The sequence below is a fragment of the Eschrichtius robustus genome, chromosome X (genome assembly GCF_028021215.1).
Source record: "Eschrichtius robustus isolate mEscRob2 chromosome X, mEscRob2.pri, whole genome shotgun sequence".
Taxonomy (NCBI): domain Eukaryota; kingdom Metazoa; phylum Chordata; class Mammalia; order Artiodactyla; family Eschrichtiidae; genus Eschrichtius; species Eschrichtius robustus.
The window spans coordinates 10632288-10656579 of record NC_090845.1 but is presented as its reverse complement, the minus strand read 5'-3'; the positions used below and the strand labels follow the sequence as shown (position 1 = coordinate 10656579).

At 42.7% G+C, this 24292-nt stretch overlaps 1 protein-coding gene across 2 annotated transcripts in view; it reads right to left on the bottom strand.

Moving 5' to 3' along the window:
- Positions 1-9903: 9903 nt before the first annotated feature.
- PRPS2 (phosphoribosyl pyrophosphate synthetase 2) overlaps positions 9904-24292 on the bottom strand; it is a 31497-nt gene continuing 17108 nt past the window's right edge. The window contains exons 5-8 of one of the 2 annotated variants that reach the window (XM_068532988.1): positions 20413-20586; positions 19329-19488; positions 18226-18332; positions 9904-10030 (exon numbers count right to left, since the gene is read on the bottom strand). In XM_068532988.1, coding sequence (XP_068389089.1) covers positions 18240-18332; positions 19329-19488; positions 20413-20586 — 427 coding nt within the window. In that variant the 3' untranslated portion in view covers positions 9904-10030; positions 18226-18239. Of the gene's footprint in view, positions 10031-15726; positions 18333-19328; positions 19489-20412; positions 20587-24292 lie in introns of those variants that run through there. The other variant, XM_068532987.1, reaches the window with a different exon arrangement.

Sequence of the window (24292 nt, the reverse complement as noted above, 5' to 3'; positions counted from 1 at the left end):
TTTTAAACAAATAATGGAATTAATGCAGAAAAGATACTGGGCTTTCCTCAGGTCACACAGCATGTAAGTGATAGTCACACAAGCAAAAATCAAATGCCCTCTTAGCAAACCACTTTGCCACGCAAACAATATGTAAAAATCAATAGCTTTCTCACATATAAACAATAACTAATCCAGATGGATAATAGGAGAGATTCCACGCAAAACAGCAACAAAAATACGAAATACTTGGGAAGAAAACTGACGTGAAACGCTTGGGAACGAAGCAGGTGGTAGACGGGCAGGGTACAACGATGCCTTACCTAGTAGGCTGCTGGCTATGCATTTGCCCCTCAAATCCACTCTCCATGCCTTCCCACCCGGCTCTGTGTCCCAAGAGGCTGAGCTGTACGAACTCCATCACTAGCTGGCAGACTTCCGGTTGGGTCTGGCCAATGGGGAGAAAGGTCAGAGTATTTACCCCTGGGCTCCCTCCCTCTCCAATGCTGTGGGCTGGCTGCCACCCTGCAACGATGCTCTTGTCAGGGGACGCTCCCCTCATGGCCACTCTTCCTGAATTCCACTAACTGTTCCTCCGCCTTGCCACTTTAAGCCTGGGGTTGTGAAGACTCAACCCTTGAAACGCTGCACCACTGTTGGGGATTTCCCTAAATCCTGTCCACACTGTCATGAAGAGTCACTTTGCTAAACTCATCAATTTCTGACTCTGAGTGTGCCACTTGTTTTCTGTCAGGACCCTGGAAGATGCAAAGAAGATGTAAATAGATGAAGAGAAAGAGATGGTTATTAGGGCTAGAGGTCACAGCTGGGCATTTTTCATTTATCACAAAGATTAGGGTTATGTTATCCATAAATGTCATCTCCTCTGGATAGTAAAGGGTACGTGACCAGATATCTCTCATAAAAATGAGGCATTGGATCTGACTGGGTTAAGACCCCTGGTGAGAATAGTCAGGTAACTTCTGAATGAAAAAGTAACAAGGGGAGGATTTCTCTTCTCGATCTATAAATGCATCATAAACGCTGCATTGCCTACAATGGCATAGTGCCAGTACATCAGTGAAAAGGAGGAGATAGCAAAGTTAAGTAAAAGCACACATGGGAGGGACTTCCCTGGTGGCGCAGTGGTTAAGAATCTGCCTGCCAATGCAGTGGACATGGGTTCGAGCCGCGGTCCGAGAAGATCCCACATGCTGCGGAGCAACTAAGCCCGTGCACCACAACTACTGAGCCTGCGCTCTAGAGCCCGGGAGCCACAACTACTGAAGCCCGAGCGCCTAGAGCCCGTGCGCCACAACTACTGAGCCCACGTGCCACAACTACTGAAGCCCGCACGCCTAGAGCGCGCGCTCTGCAACAAGAGAAGCCACCGCAATGAGAAGCCCGCACACCGCAACCAAGAGTAGCCCCTGCTCGCCGCAACTAGACAGACGGCCCGCGCGCAGCAACAAAGACCCAAGGCAGCCAAAAATAAAAATTAATTAATTAATTTTTAAAAAAAGCACATATGGGACATTAAAGTCACATCAATGGCAAAAGGAATTATTAAGATAAAGTTGGGCAACTGGCTTAAAGTTTAGAAAAAAATTAAGCTGTAGTCTTACCTTGTTTCTTACATCAAAATTAATTTCAAATGGCTCAAAAATTTAAATGTAAGACATTGAACATTAAAAGTACTGGAAGAAACCACAGATAAATATTTTTATAATCTTGAAGTGGGAAAGTCATTCTAAGTATGACAACAACAAACGAACACCAACAGCAACGACCCCCGAGTCTGAAAGAAAACATCAAAAAATTTGACTACATAAAAATAAATCTGCTTACTCATCTATAAAGTGAGGCATGAGGCTGTGTGATCAGTAAAGGCACACCCAGGTTTTATATGGTAAGCTCCCGAGGGATTATGATACGATTATGCTCTCTTGTATTGTTATTTATCTTTGATTCTATCTGCTAGGTCCCCAATGATATTGCAGACCCCTTGAGTTAAGGATGCACTGTCCCCAGTATCTCGTCCAGAGTTGGTATTTAAAAATCATTCTTCATGATGATAAAAATGAAAGTGATCATGAAAATAAGAAGAATTTGATCACTTAGGTCAGTTTTGAGAAGAAGAGCTAGTCGTGGCCCCCGTGAGCTACCCGCATCTGGGTGACGTCGTGGGCCCAGGCCCCCCCAGGTTAGTTAGCTCAAGAGAAATGACTGGATGAAAAGGATAGAGTGCTTCTATTCATCTTGGGAGGACAGGCCTCTCATTGGCTGGGATACCTCATACTTGGTTTTCTAAGTCTCACCGCATTTCTTTTTTCCTTTTAGATAGAAACAAAGAAGATGGAAAGGGCCCTTGGTGGGGAGTTAAGGTTTAGTAGAGGGTTGGTAAATTTAGGAAGTTGGGACATGCCAATATTAAAAGATTATTTGCTGTTTGTCTGAAGTTCAAATTTAATTGGGTATCCTGTATTTTATCTGGCAGTCCTAGTTTAGCGTCATATTTTAATCTAGGGAATTAAACATTGAAGGACTCCTAAGATTAAGTTTCTGAAATTAAAAGGAAGTCCAGGCTTAAGTGGCATCCAGAGTGGTGGGTGAACAAGTATACAGCTGGGTACAGAAACCCCACGTTTGAGCCCCAGTGCTGCCATCTGACTCTGACATAGACATCAAAGGGGTTGAGTGGAAACTTAGCATCATACATACTCTCCTAAAGCTGCTGGGAACCTAAATAAATCCCTTAAATAAATTGCTCTAGTCCAGCTAATGCTGTGTTCCCAGCATGGGGAAGTATAACGTCTTAACGTTTCTCTATTTGGGCGAGCATGTGAATACAAACAGGACCCCACTGCTTCCCCAATTTCTGTTGGCTGTTTCCACTCTTGCATGCTGAAAGTCAGGGTTGGCTTGAGGAAAAGGAGAGAGAACTTTAATGACAAGCATCATAGTATTTTTATAACAAGGCTGAAATGTTAACCCTTTCAGTTAGATACAACCATGAACGTTTTTCAAATAAAACTCTTTACTAGAAATTTTCAAACTAACACAACATTGTAAAGCAACGATAAAACTAATAAAACCCCAATAAAAACTAATAAAAAAAAGAAATTTGCAGATACCATGAGCCTGCTCTTTGTAAAGGACACGTGGAAATAGAACACAGCCTCCATAGCTCCTTCGCATATAGTATATTTTTAGCATTGTAAAGCCCCAGTGTCATAATTAACCTTGTCTTTTGTTTCATTCCCCCCCTTTTTAAATTTTTTAAAATTTCTATTTTATTTTTTTTAACATCTTTATTACCCCCCCCCCCCTTTACACTGAAATGTGAAGCACTTCTCTGCTTAGTCCTGTAAGTTTCATTTTACCTTGAAATGAAAGTGTTCTGAAAAAGTCCTTGACAGGATATGCAAATTCATATTAAAAAAAAACCTTCTTTCGTGTTGAGGGCTGGTCCCACATAAACATTAGAGTTTACCAGATGAGTCCAAAGGGTCAGATGCTTTGAAAAAAGGCCCTGATGCAAATAATGGAGTGGATGACTTAGTTAAAAAGAGAAAAGGTTATTTATGGAGGTAATGGTCGCTAAGCAGCTCTGCCTGCTGCCTTGGAAAATCAGAAGCAGTTTTGCCAGGTGGGCATCAAAGATAATCCCTCTTGCCACTTGGTTTTCGCAGACTCATAAGTGGATTCATTAGGACTGAGGTATAGTGGCAAGAACAATTGCTTGGGATACGAGAGACATGGCTTTGTAATAAAAATGTGACCTCACACCCGTACATTCCTTCATGTTTATCACGCCATTGAGTTAGAAGCTCCATCACTCGCAAAGCCTAAGAATAAAACACCTGTGAGGTGTCTATTGTTTTTAGTTATTTATTTATCTATCTACCTATTTATTTATTTCTGCATTGGGTCTTCACTGCTGCACGCGGGCTTTCTCCACTTGTGGCGAGCAGGGGCTACTCTTCGTTGTGGTGCGCGGGCTTCTCATTGCAGTGGCTTCTCTTGTTGCGGAGCACAGACTCTCGGTGCGCGGGCTTCAGTAGTTGTGGCGCACAGGCTCTAGAGCGCAGGCTCAGTAGCTGTGGCGCACAGGCTTAGTTACTCCGCGGCATGTGGGATCTTCCCAGACCAGGGATGAAACGAACCTGCGTCTCCTGCATTGGCAGGCGGATTGTTAACCACTGCGCCACCAGGGAAGTCCCGAGGTAGCTACTGTTAAAACCGGGTTTGCCCCCGAGGAAGCTGATACTCTAAGAAGTCATATATCTAATATGCAAAACCGGGTTGCAATTGATGTTTTTTTTGACTCCACTGCCCATGTTCTTTCTGAAAGTCATCTAATCAGCCAGGACCTCAGCAATTCAACCAGATAATAACAAAAAGTCCTTTTTGAGCTTATTTTCCGTATTTGATGTAACTGTTCATATTAAAAGTTATCATGTTTCAATGATTTATTGCTGTGTAACAAACCACTCCAAAATGTATCGGCTTAAAACAGCAACCGTTATGTTTGTTCACCATTCTGTCATTTGGCTGGGGCTCTGCTGGGCTGTTCTGTTTGTCTCAATTGGGGTCTTCCATGAGGTTGCAGTCAGACGGCTTTGTTCACCTGTCTGGTGCCGCGGTGGGGATGGTTGGGAGGCTGTGACTTCTTGCTCTTTTTCTTTCCATGTGGCTAGAGTGGGCTTCTTTTCACGGTGGTTAGATCCTAAGAGTGAGCATTTCAATACAGATAAGCCCCAGTGTGCAAGCACTACTAAGCCTTGTTTGCATCAGCCTTGCTAATGTCCTACTTATTGGCCAAGCCCAGAGTCAATAAGGAAAGGCACTCCGCAAGAACGTGAATATTGGGAAGCATGGTTCATTCAGAACCACCAAAGTGATGGTCTACCACTTGTGATATATACAAGAGAAAGGTAAAGAGATATGTATTTAAGGCAAAATCTGTTGTTTCAGATTCTTTGAAGGATACTGGATTCAAAACATTTTACTTTAGAATACTATGCAGCCTCTAAAAGTCATGTATTAGAATACTGAGTGAGAAAGGGCAGACAGCAGAAGCAAGAAGAACTACAATCCTGCAGCCTGTGGAACAAAAACCACATTCACAGAAAGACAGACAAGATGAAAAGGCAGAGGGCTATGTACCAGATGAAGGAACAAGATAAAACCCCAGATAAGCACCTAAATGAAGTGGAGATAGGCAACCTTCCAGAAAAAGAATTCAGAATAATGATAGTGAAGATGATCCAGGACCTCGGAAAAAGAATGGAGGCAAAGATTGATTAACAAAGACCTAGAAGAATTAAAAAACAAACAAACAGAGATGAACAATACAATAACTGAAATGAAAACTACACTAGAAGGAATCAATAGCAGAATAACTGAGGCAGAAGAATGGATAAGTGACCTGGAAGACAGAATGGTGGAATTCGCTGCTGCGGAACAGAATAAAGAAAAAAGAATGAAAAGAAATGCAGACAGCCTAAGAGACCTCTGGGACAACATTAAACGCAACAACATTCACATTATAGGGGTCCCAGAAGGAGAAGAGAGAGAGAAAGAACCCGAGAAAATATCTGAAGAGATCATAGTCGAAAACTTCCCTAACATGGGAAAGGAAATAGCCACGTAAGCCCAGGAAGCGCAGAGAGTCCCATACAGGATAAACCCAAGGAGAAACACGCCGAGACACATAGTAATCAAAGTGGCAAAAATTAAAGACAAAGAAAAATTATTGAAATCAGCAAGGGAAAAACGACAAATACCATACAAGGGAACTCCCATAAGGTTAACAGCTGATTTCTCAGCAGAAACTCTACAAGCCAGAAGGGAGTGGCATGACATACTTAAAGTGATGAAAGGGAAGAACCTACAACCAAGATCACTCTACCGGGCAAGGATCTCATTCAGATTCGATGGAGAAATCAAAAGCTTTACAGACGAGCAAAAGCTAAGAGAATTCAGCACCACCAAACCAGCTCTACAACAAATGCCAAAGGAACTTCTCTAAGTGGGAAACACAAGAGAAGAAAAGGACCTACAAAAACAAACCCCAAACAATTAAGAAAATGGTAACAGGAACGTACATATCGATAATTACTTCAAACGTGAATGGATTAAATGCTCCAACCAAAAGACATAAGCTTGCTGAATGGATACAAAAACAAGACCCAACACAGCCAAAAATAAATAAATAAATAAAAATAAGCTATCAAGTTAGATGTGGGTGAGATAAATAAAAAGGGGAAAATATCTGGAGAGTCTGTACTCAGATTGTTGTGCATATGTTTTTAAGTTCTCACTCCAGTTAAAATTTTAAAAAAATAAAGATAAATAATAGCTAATGTATTCCAGGTACGGTCTGTGGAAGACAGGTAATCCTGGACCCATACTCAAGGGGTCTTGGCCCTACCTAAAAATAACTGGTGAATATAATTGTCAGGCACTGTGAAAGGTTTCAGATAGTACCATCCTTGCCAGCTAACAAGTTCATCTGCCACAGGTTCCCGGATGCTGATAGAATACAAGAGACTCCTGGGTCAGGGACAAAGGACTTTAGCACTCGTGGCACAGCAGGTAGCGGTTCCCTTTGTCCCCCCAATGCCACAGAGCGGCTCTGGGTGGATGCTATGCATGAAGTGGGTTTGCATCACAGCTGAGGAACCCCGAGTTTAGAGAACCCAAACATTTGTAATGGGCTGCAAGCAAACCTCACTGAATTTTGCCCAGAGGGAGGCACTGTCATTATTAGACCGGACAGCAATCAAACCTGCCACCTGCCCCAGACAGGGACGCTACCTCTGTCTTCCAAAACTATCCACTATCTTCTGCTTGCTATATAAACATCCTTGAAAAGATTATCCAGAACCAAGGCTCTCAATGACTCTGCTCATGAGATGTACAGAACTGCAAGAGACCCGTGGAGAACTGTCTCCCCAAGTAAGTCCATTTGTATAATTCAAGTTAAAATACAATATTTAAGTCACGTATGGATCCTTTTTTAATAAGAGTCCTTGGGTGTGGAGAAAAGGGAATCCTCCTATACTGTTGGTGGGAATGTAAATTGGTGCAGCCACTATGGAAGACAGCATGGAGGTTCCCTAAAAAACTAAAAATAGAACTACCACATGATCTAGCAACCACACTCCTGGGCATGTATCTGAAGAAAACCATACTTTGAAAAGATACATGCACCCCAATGTTGTTCACAGCAGCACTATTCACAATAGCCAAGACATGGAAGCAACCTAAATGCCCATCAACAGATGAGTGGATAAGGAAGATGTGGTACATATATACAGTGGAATACTACCCAGCCATAAATAAAAGAATGAAATAATGCCATTTGCAGCAACAAGGATGGACCTAGAGATTATCATACTGAGTGAAGTCAGACAAAGACAAATATCGTATGACATCAACTATATGTGGAATCGAAAAAAATGATACAAATGAACTTACAAAACAGAAATGGAGTCACAGACATAGAAAACAAACTTACGGTTACCAAAGGGGAAGGGGGGGAGGGACAAATTAGGAGTTTGGGTTTAACAGATACACACTACTTTATATAAAATAGATAAACAAGGTCCTGCTGTATAGCAGAGGGAACTGTAATAAATATCTTGTAATAAACTATAATAGAAAAGAATCTGAAAAAGAATATATACATATACACACACATCTATAAAACTGAGCCATTTTGCTGTACACCAGAAACTAACACAACATTGTAAATCAACTACACTTCAATAAAAAAAAATAGACTCCTTGATTTAATTGACTTTTTGTTGCGGTTGCTTAACTGATCGACGGTGTTGAAAAATACGGTGTTAAATAAAACTGCTTCTATTATTTTTCTCTTGGTTCCAGCTTCCCTCCTAAAAACACTTTTTTAAAGGAGAGTCCCATATTAATAAAACCACTGGAAATTCCTTAGACATTAAGGAGTGTGTGTTGAACCCATTATTACAAATGATGAACTACTGTTAATTTTAACATTTTTTTGGTAATAACTCTATTTTCACCAATGGAATCTTATACTTTGTGTTTCTAGAAAATAAACATTGTCTTTTTCTGTCCATAAAACCAAAGCATTAGAAACAACTCAAATGTTCCAAGTTACTAAGTGCCTGGCAATTATAGTTTTTGGGTAAGTGAAAACAAATATCAGAAATCTCTAATCTAGGTACATTTGAATCTTCAGATAAACTGAAAGCTGCTATTCTCTCCAAATGTCCGCAGAGTAGGCATAACTTTTCAGCTGAATACAAGAATTACAATTAAGTGTAATTAAATTGATTGTAACTTACTAGAGTCAGAACCATCTTCTTCAAGAAGGAAAGGATCGTCCCCTGTGCGATGCGTGGGGGTGGGGTGGCACGTGCGCTCGGCGCGCAGCACGGACTCAGCCATCAGGGATGGTTCAAGCTTGGCTGCACAGTGGCATCACGTCATCGAGGGTCTTTAATAAACCTGATACCTGGTTGCTCCACAGGCCAATTAAGTCAGAATCTCTGGGGGGCAAGGCCCAGGCATCAATTTCATTTTCTTTAACGGAGGTGTAATTGACATATAGAATTTATTAGCTTCAGGTGTACAACATAATGATTCAATACCTGTATATGTTGCCAAATGATCACCACTATAAGTCTAGTTAACATCCATCACCACACAGTTATACATTTTTTTAAATTAATCTCATTTTCAGCAATATTTTAAAAAGCTCCTTAGGTGGCCCCATATGCAACCAAGTTTGCCAACTACTAAACTAGAGGACTTAGCCTTACAGTGTAGTTCTCAAACTTCAGTGTGTCAAACCCCGTGCCTGCCACACCCCTACACCCAGAGTTTCTGATCCAATAGGCCGGGGGTGGGGCCCGAGAATCTGCATTTCTCCTAAGTTCCCTGGCAATGCCGCTAGCCCAGGACCACACTTTGAGAACCACTGCCCTACAAAATTACTGTCACCTTAAAAACACCCATGACCCAGGGTTGTTATTTTAAATCTCCCCACGTTAGCATGACTATGAAGAAGGACCAGGCAAATGCCGTGAGTGCGACGAAAGACCTTTTTTTGGAAGAAGGAAAGCGAACAACCAAATCTGCAGAAGCAAGCATTCCAGGTTGATGGAAGTTACCGCACCATATTTTGTGCTTTCTCTCACTGCCCTGAGGCTTAATGATAAACTCCTTCACCCTCCTGAGATAGTGATCAGAATGTTGGAGGAAACACCTGGGCTAGAGGAAACACCTCCAGTGGCAGAAGCAAGAGGCCCATTTACCACCCACAGCGTTTCTTCTAAGGAACAGTGTGACCTTAACTGAGCCGGTCACTTTGTCTCTTTGGGCCTTAGTTTCATCTGTAAAATGAGTCTCAAATGTTCCATCTAACTCCGAAATCTTATCAATTCCACGACATTTGACAAGAGAGGTGAGTTGCTCTACGGTGTGACCATGTTAGACTCTGGCCATCTTATATGAGAGTTCAATCACGGAAGGGCCAGGATACCCACCACCTGCAAGGCGCACGGGAATCTCTGCTCTCTGGATGTCACCGTTGAAGTCAGACTAAAATTCAGTCACCTCTTTAAAGATTACCTTAATCAGTTTCGTGATTCAAACAAAAAACGTGTCAGGCATATGGATGGATCATAAAATAAGTGGCTTTCGTGTCAGGCATATTTCTGTTTTTGACCAGAACAACTCAGTTTGATAGCTAACAAGCCAAAAGAATGATAGATTCCACAAACTTGTGTGGCCTTGTCTTTTCCCATCCCAACCCTATTTTTTATATATAGGGTGATGTCTCCCATTTCCTTCTTGAGGGGCCTCTATTCTTCCCAAAGTCAGAATTATGCTTTTCAAACATATATCCCCCTTTTTATTTCACACATGATAATATGCTGCACATACTTCTTTGCTGTGTTTTTTTAAAAGCGGGTTCCGCCTTAGCAACAGTTCCGCAGCTGTGCAGTAGGGATCTCACCCCAATTCATGGCAGACGTAGGGATCGGTGTTTGAAGCCCTGCATCAAAAGGATAATGCAATTATTTTGGTGTAAAATTTCATGTCGTAGCAAACACTGGTGTTTACGTTTTTAAAGTGACTTATGATTGCCACTGTCTTATCCACTTCGTTCTAAAGTGCTTTTCTACTTGAGAGTGGACCAGGGGCCAGGGGCCAGGATGGATCTCCTCTGGAATTCTGACCTGAACGTCAGGAGGAGGATTAAGGAAGAAGGTCCTGGTTAAAATAAATCAATGGTTCTCAACCAGGGGCGATTTTTGCCCCCAGGGAATATTTGGCAGTATCTGGAGACATTTTTTGGGTTGTCACAAGTGTGTGTGTCTTGGCCCCCAGGGAAGAGGCGGCGGGCTACTACTGACATCTACCGAGTAGAAGCCCAGGATGCTGCTGAACACCCCACGATGCACAGGACGGCCCCACGACAAGGAATTATCTAGTGCAAAATGCCAATGGTGCTGAGCTTGAGAAACCCTGAAATAAATTATCCTGATATACACACTACTACATACAAAATAGATAATTAATAAGGACCTAATGTATAGCACAGGGAACTCTTCTCAGTACTCTGTAATGGCCTATATGGGAAAAGAATCAAAAAGAGTGGATCTGGGGCTTCCCTGGTGGCGCAGTGGTTGAGAATCTGCCTGCCAATGCAGGGGACACGGGTTCGAGACCTGGTCTGGGAAGATCCCACATGCCACGGAGCGACTAAGCCCGTGTGCCACAACTACTGAGCCTGTGCGTCTGGAGCCTGTGCTCCGCAACAAGAGAGGCCGCGATGGGGAGAGGCCCGCGCACCGCGATGAAGAGTGGCCCCCACTTGCCGCAACTAGAGAAAACCCTCGCACAGAAACGAAGACCCAACACAGCCATAAAAAAATAAATAAATAAAGAGTGGATCTGTGTATTTGTATAACTGAGTCACTTTGCTGTACACCTGAAACTAACACAACATTGTAAATCAACTATAATCCAATAAAAATTTTTAATAAATAATAAATATGTGCAATTCCCACCCCCCCCCCAAAAAAAAGAAAGAAATTATCCTGGGAGGCAAAAGAAAATGGCCAGAGGGGCAAAGGGGGGCAGGAGCGGAGGGGCTCTTTCCCCGAGGGGAGGTGTCTGGCCCCAGAGAAAGCCTGCTGCGCCCTCCTTCATCCAGCTTCCCTCCCCCAACCCCATCCTGAAACACCTCCGTCAGGGACCTTGAAACGTTTATTGAAGATAAAATTGGCTCTGAGGACAATATGTAATAAACTTAAGAAGCTAATAATCATAGGAAAAAAATGATTAACAGCAGAAGCGCACCAGAAATGGCTATGAAATCAATAGAGTATCTTAAACAGGTTTTTAAGCTGGAAGAGATGTAGTCATGCACCTTTTAAACAAGCGCTCCTTTGTTCTATTTACATTTTAATGCTGAGTGTGACTGTCTTGGTAGACTTGACATAAATGATTCTGACTGTAGATTTTCGTTTTTACAATACTGAAAGGGAAATACACCAACAAAAATACTAAAAAAAAAAAACCCCAAAACAAAAAAACAAACAACAAAAACCTCGCACTGTTGCCCTTGCTCCGAATGAATGATCATGTCTGCAAGGGCAGGGCGATCATCCTCCCACGTTGCCTACATCACATGCTTGTGTATAAAACAATCCACGTAAACGCTAATGGCTTAATACATGTAAGCCTTGGTCACGTATTTCATTTATCTGGTATTTACCTCAGAGCCCCATCCTAACGCAACGGCCTCCTGGTAACTGCTCCATCAAGAACGAATGGGTGAGTGAGTGTGAGACCCCCTCCTTCACTTTGCCCGTGGAAGAAATCATCAAGGCAGCCCAGAAGACTACAGATACAAATCTTCCATTTGACATCTGTCTGAGCCAAAATGTTCATAAGAGTCAAAAGACAGAGGAGCAAGAGGTATCTCTCAGATGAATTATAGTTCCTATAACTTGCACACATAAAACAAAACACCTCCAAATGACAAGGGTCGAGACCGCATTTACGGCCGCACCAATGCAAGTCAGTAAGAAATTACTGACTCACCAAAAACCAGCCTTCTTGTGCCATGATTTTCCTCCATGTGCTCTTGTATCTTTTTTAATCTTTTAAAAAATTATTTATTTATTTATTTTTGGCTGCATTGGGTCTTCATTGCTGCACGCAGGCTTTCTTTGGTTGCGTCGAGCCGGGGCCACTCCGCTACGGTGCACGGGCTTCTCATTGCGGTGGCTTCTCTTGTTGTGGAGCACGGGCTCTAGGCACGTGGGCTTCAGTAGTTGTGGCACATGGGCTCAGTAGCTGTGGCTCGTGGGCTCTAGAGCGCAGGCTCAGTAGTTGTGGCGCACGGGCTTAGTGGCTCCGCGGCATGTGGGATCCTCCCGGACCAGGGCTCGAACCCGTGTCCCCTGCATTGGCAGGTGGATTCTTAACCACTGCGCCAACAGGGGAGCCCTTTTATTCATAGGACACTGTTCATGAGTTGTGTCTTCATTGAAGTGTTGCTCTTTGTAAGGCTATGAAAGCCGTCAGTGGGGAAATCAATGCACAGTTACTGCCGAGAGGGGTCTGTCCCTTTCAATACTTTAGGAGGCTGCTCTACAGCCCTGGTCCTAAAAACAGGATATTCTGAGGCTTCAGGAAGTTTCGGGTCCTTCCTTGGTTCTTCAGACAAGTATACTGTCAGTGGCACTTCCTGAGTTCATTCTATAGCAAACATACACTAAAATGTGCCCCCAAAGAACCCCTCTGATGATTTGACAAAGTGACACAAGTTCGGTCTAAGTCCTCACAACTTTTCTGTAACTCATGGTCAGTCTTAGCTTCGAGGCAAGAAGATAGTAGATTTAACACTCTCTGCATAGGGAAAATCAGAGAATCATGCATCCTCAGACACTGAAGGTCAAGTGCTCACAGACCTAAGAATCCCTCAAAGCACAGAAGGGCGACGTCCATCAGCAAATATTTAGGGCACTCTGCCTTCTGCCTGGACTGTTCCCCGGGGTCTCTAAAGACCACTTATGGCTTTAAAGGCAGCTCTGCCAAAGGACTGGCAGTCAAGCCAGGTCTTGAATGCGTTTCCTAAAGGTGTCCCCCCTTTTCCCTCTTTTATTTGTGACTACAGCCTTCAGCTTCTACAGTTAATTGACAATGGATTTTTTAAAAACTGTGACGCCACAGGTCGTTGGCACATTGTTGGGCTTGTCATATAGCCTCCTTTGTGTTGCAACTGGCGCAAGATCAGAGCCATGCTTGTGAGATTCCTTAGCCAAGGTGGTGCTGGGGATCCAGAACTATCCACATTAGAAGAAAGAGAATGAGAGTGACCGAGCACCCTGGCATGCCCAGGACTGCAGGCTTTCCTGGAATGCAAGACTTCCAGAGGTAGCACTGAGAAAGTCCCCTGCAAGCCCAAACAAGTTGTTCACCTGATGGAGAAGGAACCATCTTTGCCACATTAGGACCACAGCCTTCAGTTAGAAGTAGTCCAACTAAATCTAGCATAGAGGTCAGGGCCTGTTCAAACTGCTGGGGACTTTAGCAATCATCTACCCCTTCTTTTTCACAAAGATACTCAGACTCAGAGTGGTATAGACATTTTCCCCAGGTCACACAGCTTGCTGGTAGCATGTCAGGAACCAGACCCTAGATCGCCACAGCCCCAATTTAGGGCACTTTCCACTGCATTACATTTTTTGCTCTGCCAGTCTCTTTCTATTGCTCTTGTGGAATGAGTTCAGCTGGGTTTTCTTCTGACCACAGGACTTAGCCGTTAGAACAGTGAAAACTGCTGTTTACATTGGGCACTGCTTTTTTTTTTTAATGTTGTGATAGTGAATGGAATCAGGTTGCTGTAAACAGCCTCAATTGGTCACCATCTCCATTACCACATGTCGTCCATTCCTGTCATTTCTACAGCCCAGCAAAGTGTCTTCAACATGCAACCATTTGTCATCACCAAATGCTACCCTTGGTGGAGACGGTCACGTGCCAGGACAATGTACCCCTGGGTGAGTGGATCGTGTTTGTGACTAGCTCACAGGCACATGGATTAGCATCTAGAGAGTGCATGAAAATCTTGCTTCTTCATACTTCGATTCTTTCAAAGGGAAGAAATAAGATGCCTGTTCTAAAAACTGAGGTTAATGTACAAAACCATCGGTTCCAAGCTCTTTACAGATATCATCTCGTTTACTCCTCATCACATCTTCTGACAGAGGTACTATTATCCCATTTCACATACAAGGAAACTGAGGCACAGAGGGGGTAAGCAACTAGCCCAAAGAGGGTTTGTTGTTGTCGTTGTCTTAACTCTAGTAAGTGGTGGAGTCTGTTTCTGAGCACCACGCTCTTTCAGGAGAGAAAACAAGAGCTCAGAGGTGACAATACATCAAACCAATCCAGAACGTGGACTTGGAAAGCAAGGGAAAAGGTGGAGGGCTGTGTTCCCGGGGTGCAGGAGATAAACCAATTAGGTGAAGATCTGCAGCGAAAAGGATCCACTCTGTCAACTTCTGCATGCAATGTACACAAAGGATAAGGCAGTACGTTTCAGCCCAACTTCCATCTTCACTGGCTATCCTCACTCTAACATAATAAGTACCAGACACCCTGTGCTGTCCTGCTTCAGTCCATGCTGGAGTACAGCCAGTGGTGCTGGAAAATTCTGCTGTGAAGTACCATCGGTAACAGCAGTCCCTTCACAAAGCCCTGTCTCACCTCCCCAGCCTCATTCGACCCTCTGAACCTCTCAGTATCGCATCTTCCCCTTGGATGCTTAGCCCGTCCAGCCAGTAGGCCAGCTGGTGGGTTGGGGAGGACCTGCCATATGAAATCAAACACTTCCAAGGAGGCATGTGTGACAGCATTAATGAGGTGAAACTGTAAAGTTGGTGAAGTGATTTTGGTGTTTCCATCTCTCCATTTTCTTCCTCCCTTCTATTACATTTTATCCTGTTTTGTCTTAAAACTGTGATCTTCTCCAGCTGACTTGGTTTTAGCTCTTTATGTTTCACTGGGACTTTTTAAGACAAACTGTTGCCACTCTCAGCATTACCCACACTTTAAAGCTGAGCTTTCCTGGGAGAACCGTAATTAGAAGTTTACTTTGTCCAGGACTTCCCTGGTGGTCCAGTGGTTAAGACCCTGCACTTCCACTGCAGGGGGCGCGGGTGTGATCCCTGGTCGGGGAACTAAGATCCCACATGCTGCACGCACGGCGTGGCCAAAAACAATTTTTTTACTTCATCCCCACGAGAGTAAAAGTATCACAGAATAGGTGACAGTTGTTTTATGGGAGCGGGAAACTCAAACTCTTCCTGGTGCTTCTGAATTCAAAGCATGTGAAAAACTTCTATGGGGCTTACATTTAAGTTTGGTCCATTCCAACCTACGGATATTGAACATGACTACTCTGATGTATAAACACACAGTGCAATCTTCAATTTTATAGGCAACGTCTAGAATTCTTACGTGGCCCAGATATTATGCTTTGGGGCAAGGAGACTGCTCATCAGTTCTTCGGAAACACCTTCAGAATGGAGAAGAGCTGACTTCAATGAACTTCTGGCTTTTCTGTAACTTTATATGCTGGGCTACAGCCATGATGTAGCGAACACTTCAAGGCACCCATCAAAACACATCACTCCATCAAAACATATTACTCCACAATGATGATACAAAGTATGAAAGAAAGAAGGAGCATGATTTTATTGAAATGTTTTTAGTACAGTGTTGGAAGATCTTCGAATCCTATATTCTCAACCAATACAAGCACTGCAAATGATGTAGTTCCGGAATCTATTTGACATCATATCTACCAAAGGAAAGTTATAATACGAATCCCTTTAAGTTGGTTAATGTAATTTAAGTTGGAAACTGAGCAACTTTGGTATATTCATATTTCTCTGGCTCCCCTTTATGGCTAGATGTACTCCAAGTCAACCGCCATGCAGCAGAGTCAGACAGGACCAATGTATTTGGTGGTTTCACTGAAATGTTTCCACATAAGCAGCAAGGGACGCACAAGTTCTGGGATTAAGCTGCTCTCAAGGCCGTCTTCATCATCTTTTTTGAACTGGACCATCAAAATAGTTAAGGTCTACATTGCTGCTGCGCAGGGCTACGTCTAGTCTATTTAGTTGATAGATGTACCAGAAGTACTTTAAAATACAAAAGTGGAGATAAATAACCATAGAAACAATCAATTCTTAATTCAGAGAACGACAATACCGATTTTTATATCTTTATCTGAAGATCATTATTTTAAAACTAGCTCTGTGTGTTAGACTCTTAAATCTTGGACGAAATGACTACCTTTAAATCAACTGGTTTTAGTCATTGTCAACATGTCTACACTGGGATGCCAAGCTGTCTACCTGCGTGCGTTCATAACTACATTTTCATTTCTCTATGCATAGAAATTTCAAGAAATACAGATATCACTCATTTGTCAAAAATAAAAATTACATACATCTAAACAGGCTCTTTACATATCTCAAATCAACTCTTGTCTAGATAGAGTCCATCGTATTGCATAGCTGACCCTAACCAGGCTACGCTATGATTTTTTCTCAAAAGCCCTCTTAAGGTACAGCAAAATGCTAGTCTCTGCAATGACTAAAACGATACTTTTAAACTTTGATTCACCCTCTGCTGTAGTGAAGTTTGAAACCTTAAAGATTGCTATTCAGATTTGTTAACAACTTAAACAGATTTCATTTTTCCACCCACAGAATTTAGATCAGAGACTTTCTTCTCTTCAAGTTTTGAGATTCAGCAGAAGGAGGAGATTGTTATTTATTATTCCTGGGCTTTGTCTGTGCAGGCACATTTTCTTCTCTGGGGGCGGAAGCACTCAGTTGGTTGTCCACCAACGCGCACTTAGGAAAATTCAGAGTTGATGCTTGCCGCCTGCCACCGGGGATGGGGGCACCTCACTCAGGAGTCATCAAAAGCCACCTGTGGATAAAGCTATCTTCCCTCCACCATCACTCCTGGGCCACCATTTGAACATTAACTTCATGGAGCAACTAATGTTTCCTTATTTGTCCTTTTTTTTGTAGGCCTTTCTCACCCACATTTTTCATGTAACAGCTTTAGTTAAAATAATCTGTTGCCTAGGAGGCTTGCTACTTGTGATTACAAAAGGCAAAAGACCATGAGATCAACACTAAGGAAATAATATTTAAATATGTATTTGGAGGCACCCACAAACAATTCACCTTTTTCTCATGTCAAAAGCAAAACACAGATCAAGACTAGTAAATGTGAGGGGACTTAGGGAAGAAGTCTTTGTTGTGATGGAAATCCACAACATGAAACTCTTGGAAAAAAGGCAAAGTAAAAGCTAGAGCTAAAAACAGGACATTAAAAAAAAGATGGCAGGACATGAGGTGTATCTGGGATGGACACAGCATGGATGTGACACTGAACTTGCAGACTACCTCAAAACAGTTTCTCAGTCAGCTCTATTGCTGAACATAATTTTGGAATTTTAGAACAAGGTATTTCAGAGAAGTGACAGTTATGATTTTTAGAAGTGGCAATAAAAAAATACTGAACTACATTGCCTCTGATATGTCTAATGTTTACCAGAAACAAACGTGTCAGTGGCCATCTTCAGCTACATAAAATTTGGTCCAAATTAAGCATAATAACCAAAATGGCTTATTGGAAACCTGCTCACTAAAACAAATACTCAAAATTCAGGGTATTATAAATTCTCTAAGGTTCACTTAGAAGCAAAAGGCTAATTCTCTACAGGGTTTCACCCAAATGTCCATAGGCATTATCATTCTATATTTACACAGAGGCTTTAATCTGAGGTGACCTTTGGTAACCCTGAAATACATAAACTATGAACTTCCACAATGGAATTATAAACTTGAAAGTTGTGGCCTCAAAGCAGTGACAGAACAAAGGAAAAAAAGGTCACCTATCAGAACAAATCAAGATAACAAAAACATTTCTCATTTAAGACTGCTCACTTAAAGATCAAATAACCACTGCCCTCCCCACCAAACTGAAAATAAATGGTCGAGAGCTTTAAGAGGGGGAAAACCAGTGGACCTCGGAGTATACAAAGATCTGATGCTTTTGCATTAATATAACTGCTTAGTCCTAAAGCTAATAAATCAGACAAATGCACGCAAGTCAGAAGCCAGAGCAGGCTTGCTTCCACACCTCACATCCTGGATTTACAGTGGGACGTGGCTGAACAGGTAAGACACAGATTCACCGTTGTGGGTCCTTCGAATCGCCTCGGCCAAGATCATCGAAATGTCAATAACCTAAACACCAATGAAAAGACAGAAAAGAGGAGAGGAAAGTGGGACATCTCAGTCATGTTTAATTAGAAACTTAGAAGCCAGAAAGCCTAGAAACGCTCTCTCCAGCACATAAGACGTGCCACTATCGAACCTCCCCGCAGCCATTTCTTCTGAGAGGACAGATAGTTTTGGGTCTGTCTTCAAATTACTATCCTATACGGGATCCTGGAAGTGAGATTTTTCAGTGCAGATACTTCAAAGGCTTTTCAGGGCCGCTGTTAACCAGACACATCCTTTACTTTGGGTGCTTGTTGTTTTAAAATTAAATTTACTCAATCATTATGTGGAAGGTTTTTCTCTCTCTTGGTTTCTGAAAACACAGAAACTGTAACGTCTGACAGCACACCACCACTCTACTTCCCCTTTCTATGAACCTGACTACTCTAGGGCCCTCAGGAAAGTGGAATCTAGTTCACACATCACACAATATTTGTCCTTTTGTGACTGGTTTCTTTCTCTTAGCATACCGCTTTCAAGGTTCATCGATGTTGTTGCACGTATCAAAGTCTCCTTCGTTTTCAAGGCTGAGGAATATTTCAACGTATGAAGAGGCCACACTTCGGTTAACCATTCAACTGTCAGGGGACATTTGGTCATTTCCACCTTTTGGCTACCGTGAATAAGGCCTGCTGTGAATACTCGTGCATAAGGTTTTGTTTGAACAGCCGTTTTCAGATTTGGAGGAATAACCCTAGAGATGGACCAGGGGGGTCATGTGGTAACTCTGTTTAGCTTTAGCACAGCCCGTTTCTTAATGTTCTTTACTTTGGCTTTATTCACTTACTATTTATAACTTTGACCTCTGCTGGCCCCAGCCTTTCCCAGACATCTAACATGTTATCATACCTTCCCACTACGGGAAGCTACAACCTCTACTGACATCTGCTTAGCAAGTGGTCACACACGCAAGATGCTAGTTGCCTCCCTGCTTGGCTCTGCCTGCAGTGTAGCCAGTACCTGAATCTTGGAGCAGTGTTTCATTTTGTCCTCTTGGGGAATAGTGTTTGTCACAACAACAGCCTCAAAGGCGGCATTATTTATTCTGGAAATAGCTGGCCCAGAGAAGATCCCATGGGTAAGGATAGCATAAACTTTGGTGGCTCCGGCCGAGAGTAGCCTATAAAATAAAAGAGAAAAAAATTAAGTGCACACAAATATTCTTGAAATATTCTCCCCTTAGTGTGAATTTAAAAGCAACAGCGTGTTCCATAAAGGAAAACAGGAAACCAATTTCACTCACATTTATCAGTCTAAAACAGGATCTTTTAAGGTATGTGCTGGCCAAACACTTTACATTCCCTTAAATCGGGGATTATCAGCCTTGACGTCGGGCCCGGATAATTCTTTGCTGTGCAGCACATCCCTGGCCTCTACCCAACAGCAACGCCCCTCCCCTCAGTTGTCACAACCAAAACTGTCTCCAGATATTGTCAAATGTCACCCAGGGAACAAAACTGCCCAGGTTTAAAAGAGTAAAGCCAAAATGTCACCATGTTGCCATACAATCAGTACACAAAACTGAGGTATTATACACTCTTTGCTCCGTTCTGTCTCTGAAACCTGCTGTGCATTCTACCCTCCCAGCGCATCTCAAGTCAGACGGGCCACAGTCCACGCGTTCTGCAGCCGTGCACGGCTGGGGGGCGGCTCCCACGCGGGACAGCGCAGCTCCAAGTCCCTGGAAGCCAACGGCTGAGAAGGCTGGAGCGAAGGCGAGCCAAGGAAGCGAGGGCCTGAAGAGGCCGAAAGACTGTCTTTTTCCTCCTGTGCTCAGTTTCAGGAGAAGCACCTTCTCTGAACTTTTTTAAAAACACACTGAAAGTTCAACCTTGAAAATGAAAACCAGGCCATAAAGGGCCACAGTTTTTTCCCTACCGAGAAAAAAAAAAATAGGCCTAGGATTGACTTTGGTCTGAAAAACTACTACTAAGCTATCAGTAATAATTAGGAAAAGTGAGCCTAGTTTTTAACAGCTGACATTCTTCCTTTCTTAATGAGATGCCCCACCCCTCTCCCCAGTGGTCCCAAAGCACGCGCATACTTGTCCGCAGCGTGGCAGATGGTGCCACATGTGTCGGCCATGTCATCCACAAGGATGGCCACGCGGTCCTTCACGTCGCCCACCAGCACCATCCGGTCCACTTCATTGGCCTTCTTCCTCTCCTTGTGAATCAAGGCAAATTCCACATTCAACCTGTCTGCGATTGACGTGACCCTGCTCAAAGACACAGACAGTCACAGACTCAGAGAACAAGCTTATGGTTACCAGGGGGGAAGGCGGCGGGGAGGATAGATTGGGAGTTGGGGATTGACATGTCCACACTGCTATAGTTAAAATAGATAACCAACAAGGACCTACTGTATAGCACAGGGAACTCTGTTCAATATTATGTAACAACCTAGATGGGAGAAGAATTTGAAAAAGGATAGATACGTGTATATGTATAACTGAATCACTTTGCTGTACACCTGAAACTAACACAACATTGTTAACCAACTATACTCCAATATAAAATAAAAAGTTAAAAAATATATATAGGGAAAAAAATTAGACTAATTCTGAAAACGTACTCCCAGAATATTAAAAAACTCTAGATTCATTAAAAAAAAAAAAAAAAAAAAGACACAGACAGATACATCAAACACTGTCAATACAAAAAAAATTGTGTTCTTCACAGCTGTATTTTAGGACTGTCGTGACCAGCCATACTCAAGATAATGCAAGAATCAGGCCTCCCTTGCAAAGCCAGGCCTGGTCTGGGATATGTATTAAGCAACCCAAGGGGAGAAACATGCTAGGATGTGGCCTTGCGTTTGTGGCAGCTGGGGAAGAAAGCCAGGGCGCCTTGACCATGGGCTAAAACTCCTGGCTAAGAAGCTGACACTCAACAGGTTAGTTAGTGTTCGTGGGTACCTTTTAAAGTCAGGGGCACAACTAAAAGCAAGTTATTTAGAAACTACTAACTGCTCGGTGTAGGGAGCGGCCAGCGGGGACAAAGTCCTGGTGAGCGTAGCCATGTAATCTGTACGCTTAGGACAAGGGGCTTCACTGGACTCGAGGCCTCCAGAGATGGTAATCACAGACCAGGCCTCTGTGCAACTAGGGCAAATGCTCAAAAGTCATCAGCTCTGAAAGTCCTGAACTGGCAAAAGGAGGAGAAAGTGGCAGGCCAGGCTTGCTGGTGAGCCCGGAACATTCTAGATTTTTCCTGTGAAGAATAGATTTCAGTGGTGAAACTTAGCGCAAAATAACTCCATAGACATAAGGTGACATGAAGATTTTCCTGTTTCACTTTTTGAAATGACGGTCACTCATGATGCAATTCAGCTGAAAAACTTTTTATTGAGGAACCAAAACATATACACTCACACACCCTAATTTAGTATGCAGTGCCTGGAGGATACAACCTCTGGACGCTTTTTAAGTCCTGGTCCCATTCACTGCGTCCTCCTCAGCTGGCAACCAAGAGTGGCGCCCCATGGGTGCTCTGATCAAGCCGAGTGTGGCCAAGTCGCTGAGAGGAACCCACTTTCTGGGGCCAAGAGGGCAGCATGAAGGGGACTGTGTACCACAGGTTACCCCTGCTTGTTTCTGAGAACATTCAACAACCAGTATTTTCTTAAATTGTGGCATATATATATATATATATATATATGAATAGAATTTGAATGCTGACCAAAATTTTGCCCCATAATCGCCCTAAAACATATACTACTATCTATATGCCAATTCATAAAAGATAAGCCATTTAAACTCCCATTAAGGAAAGCTAGTTTCTCAGAACACAAGACAGGTTTTCCCAAGAAAAGACTCCTGAACACCTCATGTATGTGCGTATATATTAAAATTTTGTTTATTTGTAAGGACCAGGAAGATCTCGGTACGGTGGGGGAGCGCCACCATTTGGGGCTGAAGTTCTGAAGCAACTCAAGTCCAAGCATAACCTGCGTTCTGCCATGTGATCCGCTCTCCTAAGCCTGTGCACAAACACACCAGCAGGGGGCGCAGAGGCCTGCGTGGGAAAGAAGCTGAGCTATGCGGTTTTGGGGGGTGGGGACAGGCGTGGAACATGAGTGGGGGAGCTCCAGCCACTTCAGGTACCCAATGGTAACATCAGAAGCAGAGAATAAAGGAAAATATCCCTGCAAAAAGCCCCCTGGGTTGCGAGAACATTCCTATTTCTCCGCAGGTTCCAACTCTTCTTTTCCTGGTGTATAACTGAGACTTAATACCTATTCCTAACATACGATGTTGAGACAGTGCATCATACAGAAATCTTGGGTGGAAAAAGCTAGGACAAAAATAATACATAGTTTGATTTCCATTTCTTCTGGATACACTATTATATTCTCTTTAAAAGAAAAGCGAAAAAAGTCAAATCTGAATTATTTCGTTTCACCAACTTCCCAGACCAGTTTTACGTTAATATTGACTATCTCAACAGTGGTGTGTTTCCCAAGGTTTATTTTTTTCTACCCACAAGTGACCTCTTGTGGCGATATTAAGTTTTGTGGAGATACTAAGTTGTACCTGGAACAAATCAAGCCTCAAAGTTTTTTCTACGACAACAAGTTCCAATTTGTCAGATAGATATCTATTTTTCTTGGTGAAATACGACTTCTTGCATCAAACAAAGAAGCCACAGATAACGTCAACTGTATGTATCATGCGTTACCTGCGAGGCTATTTTGTCGGTTGGGGAACAGCTTACTCCAGGATATGAGGATGACAAGGATATCTAGCAAAAACTGGGGAGGAATGGAGGTGACAACAAATCTGAAATGCACGCCCCTAAAAAGCTTGCCTTTCCCGGCAGAGAGGGAGCAGGGGCGATCGGAGCGGAACTGCTCTAAAGGAGATCTGAACAAAAACAGCATCTTGCTGCTGGCCATTTCCTCTGGCTAGCTGACTCTGCATTTTTTCAGCAGGAGTTGGCAAGTAGATGGGGGAACCTGGTATATAATAAAAGATGGTATTTCAAATCAGTGTGAGAAAAATTGATTATTGAATAGTTTTGGGGACAATTCAGATAGCTGGGGACAGGGGGAGTTGGATTCTTAATTCACTCTTTATTCCAGAACAGATTTCAGATGGAAGAAAAATCAAAACATTAAAAAGGAAAAAAGCAACCCTTAAAACATATGAAATCATGGGAGAAGAAAAATGTTAAGGGTGATCCTTCATAAACCCAGAAGCCATAATGTGAAACAGAGATAAATGTGAGTACATAAGAATGTTTTAAAAGTCTTGCAGAGAAGAAAAATACAAAAAGGGAAGAAGTGAAAAACTTGGGGACTTACTTGCTACACACGAGAAGCAAAGATGTCACTTCCTGCCTGCACAGAACTCCTAACAAGCCAGAGGAAGAGGCCTCCAGCTGACAGAACATGCAAAAGGTATGAACAAAATATAAACGTGCTAGAAGGAGCGCTCAACCTTATGCACGCAACTGGAATTTACAGGAGGAGATGCCACGTATCCCTCAGCCGATCTGTAAAGTAAAAGAAGTCCGATCATCTGCTGTGTAAGCAAGCCTGTGTACAAAGTCACTGGCATCCATACTTGGGAATGTCAACTGGTCTATCTTCTTTTTTTTTAGTTGAAGTATAGTTGATTTACAATGTTGTGTTAGCTTCTGGTGTACAGCAAAGTGATTCAGTTATACATATATATATATATATATTTATATACTCTTTTTCCGATTCTTTTCCATTATGGTTTGTTACAAGATACTGAATATAGTTTCCTCTGCTATACAGTAGATCCTTGTTGTTTACCTATTTTATATATAGTAGTTTTATCTGCTAATCCCAATGGTCTATCTTCTTTCAAAGACCAAATTTTGACCCTGTGCATCAAAACCTAAATAGCTCATGCCCCTGGACTTGGCAACAGCAGTTCTAAGAACGCATCCTACTTG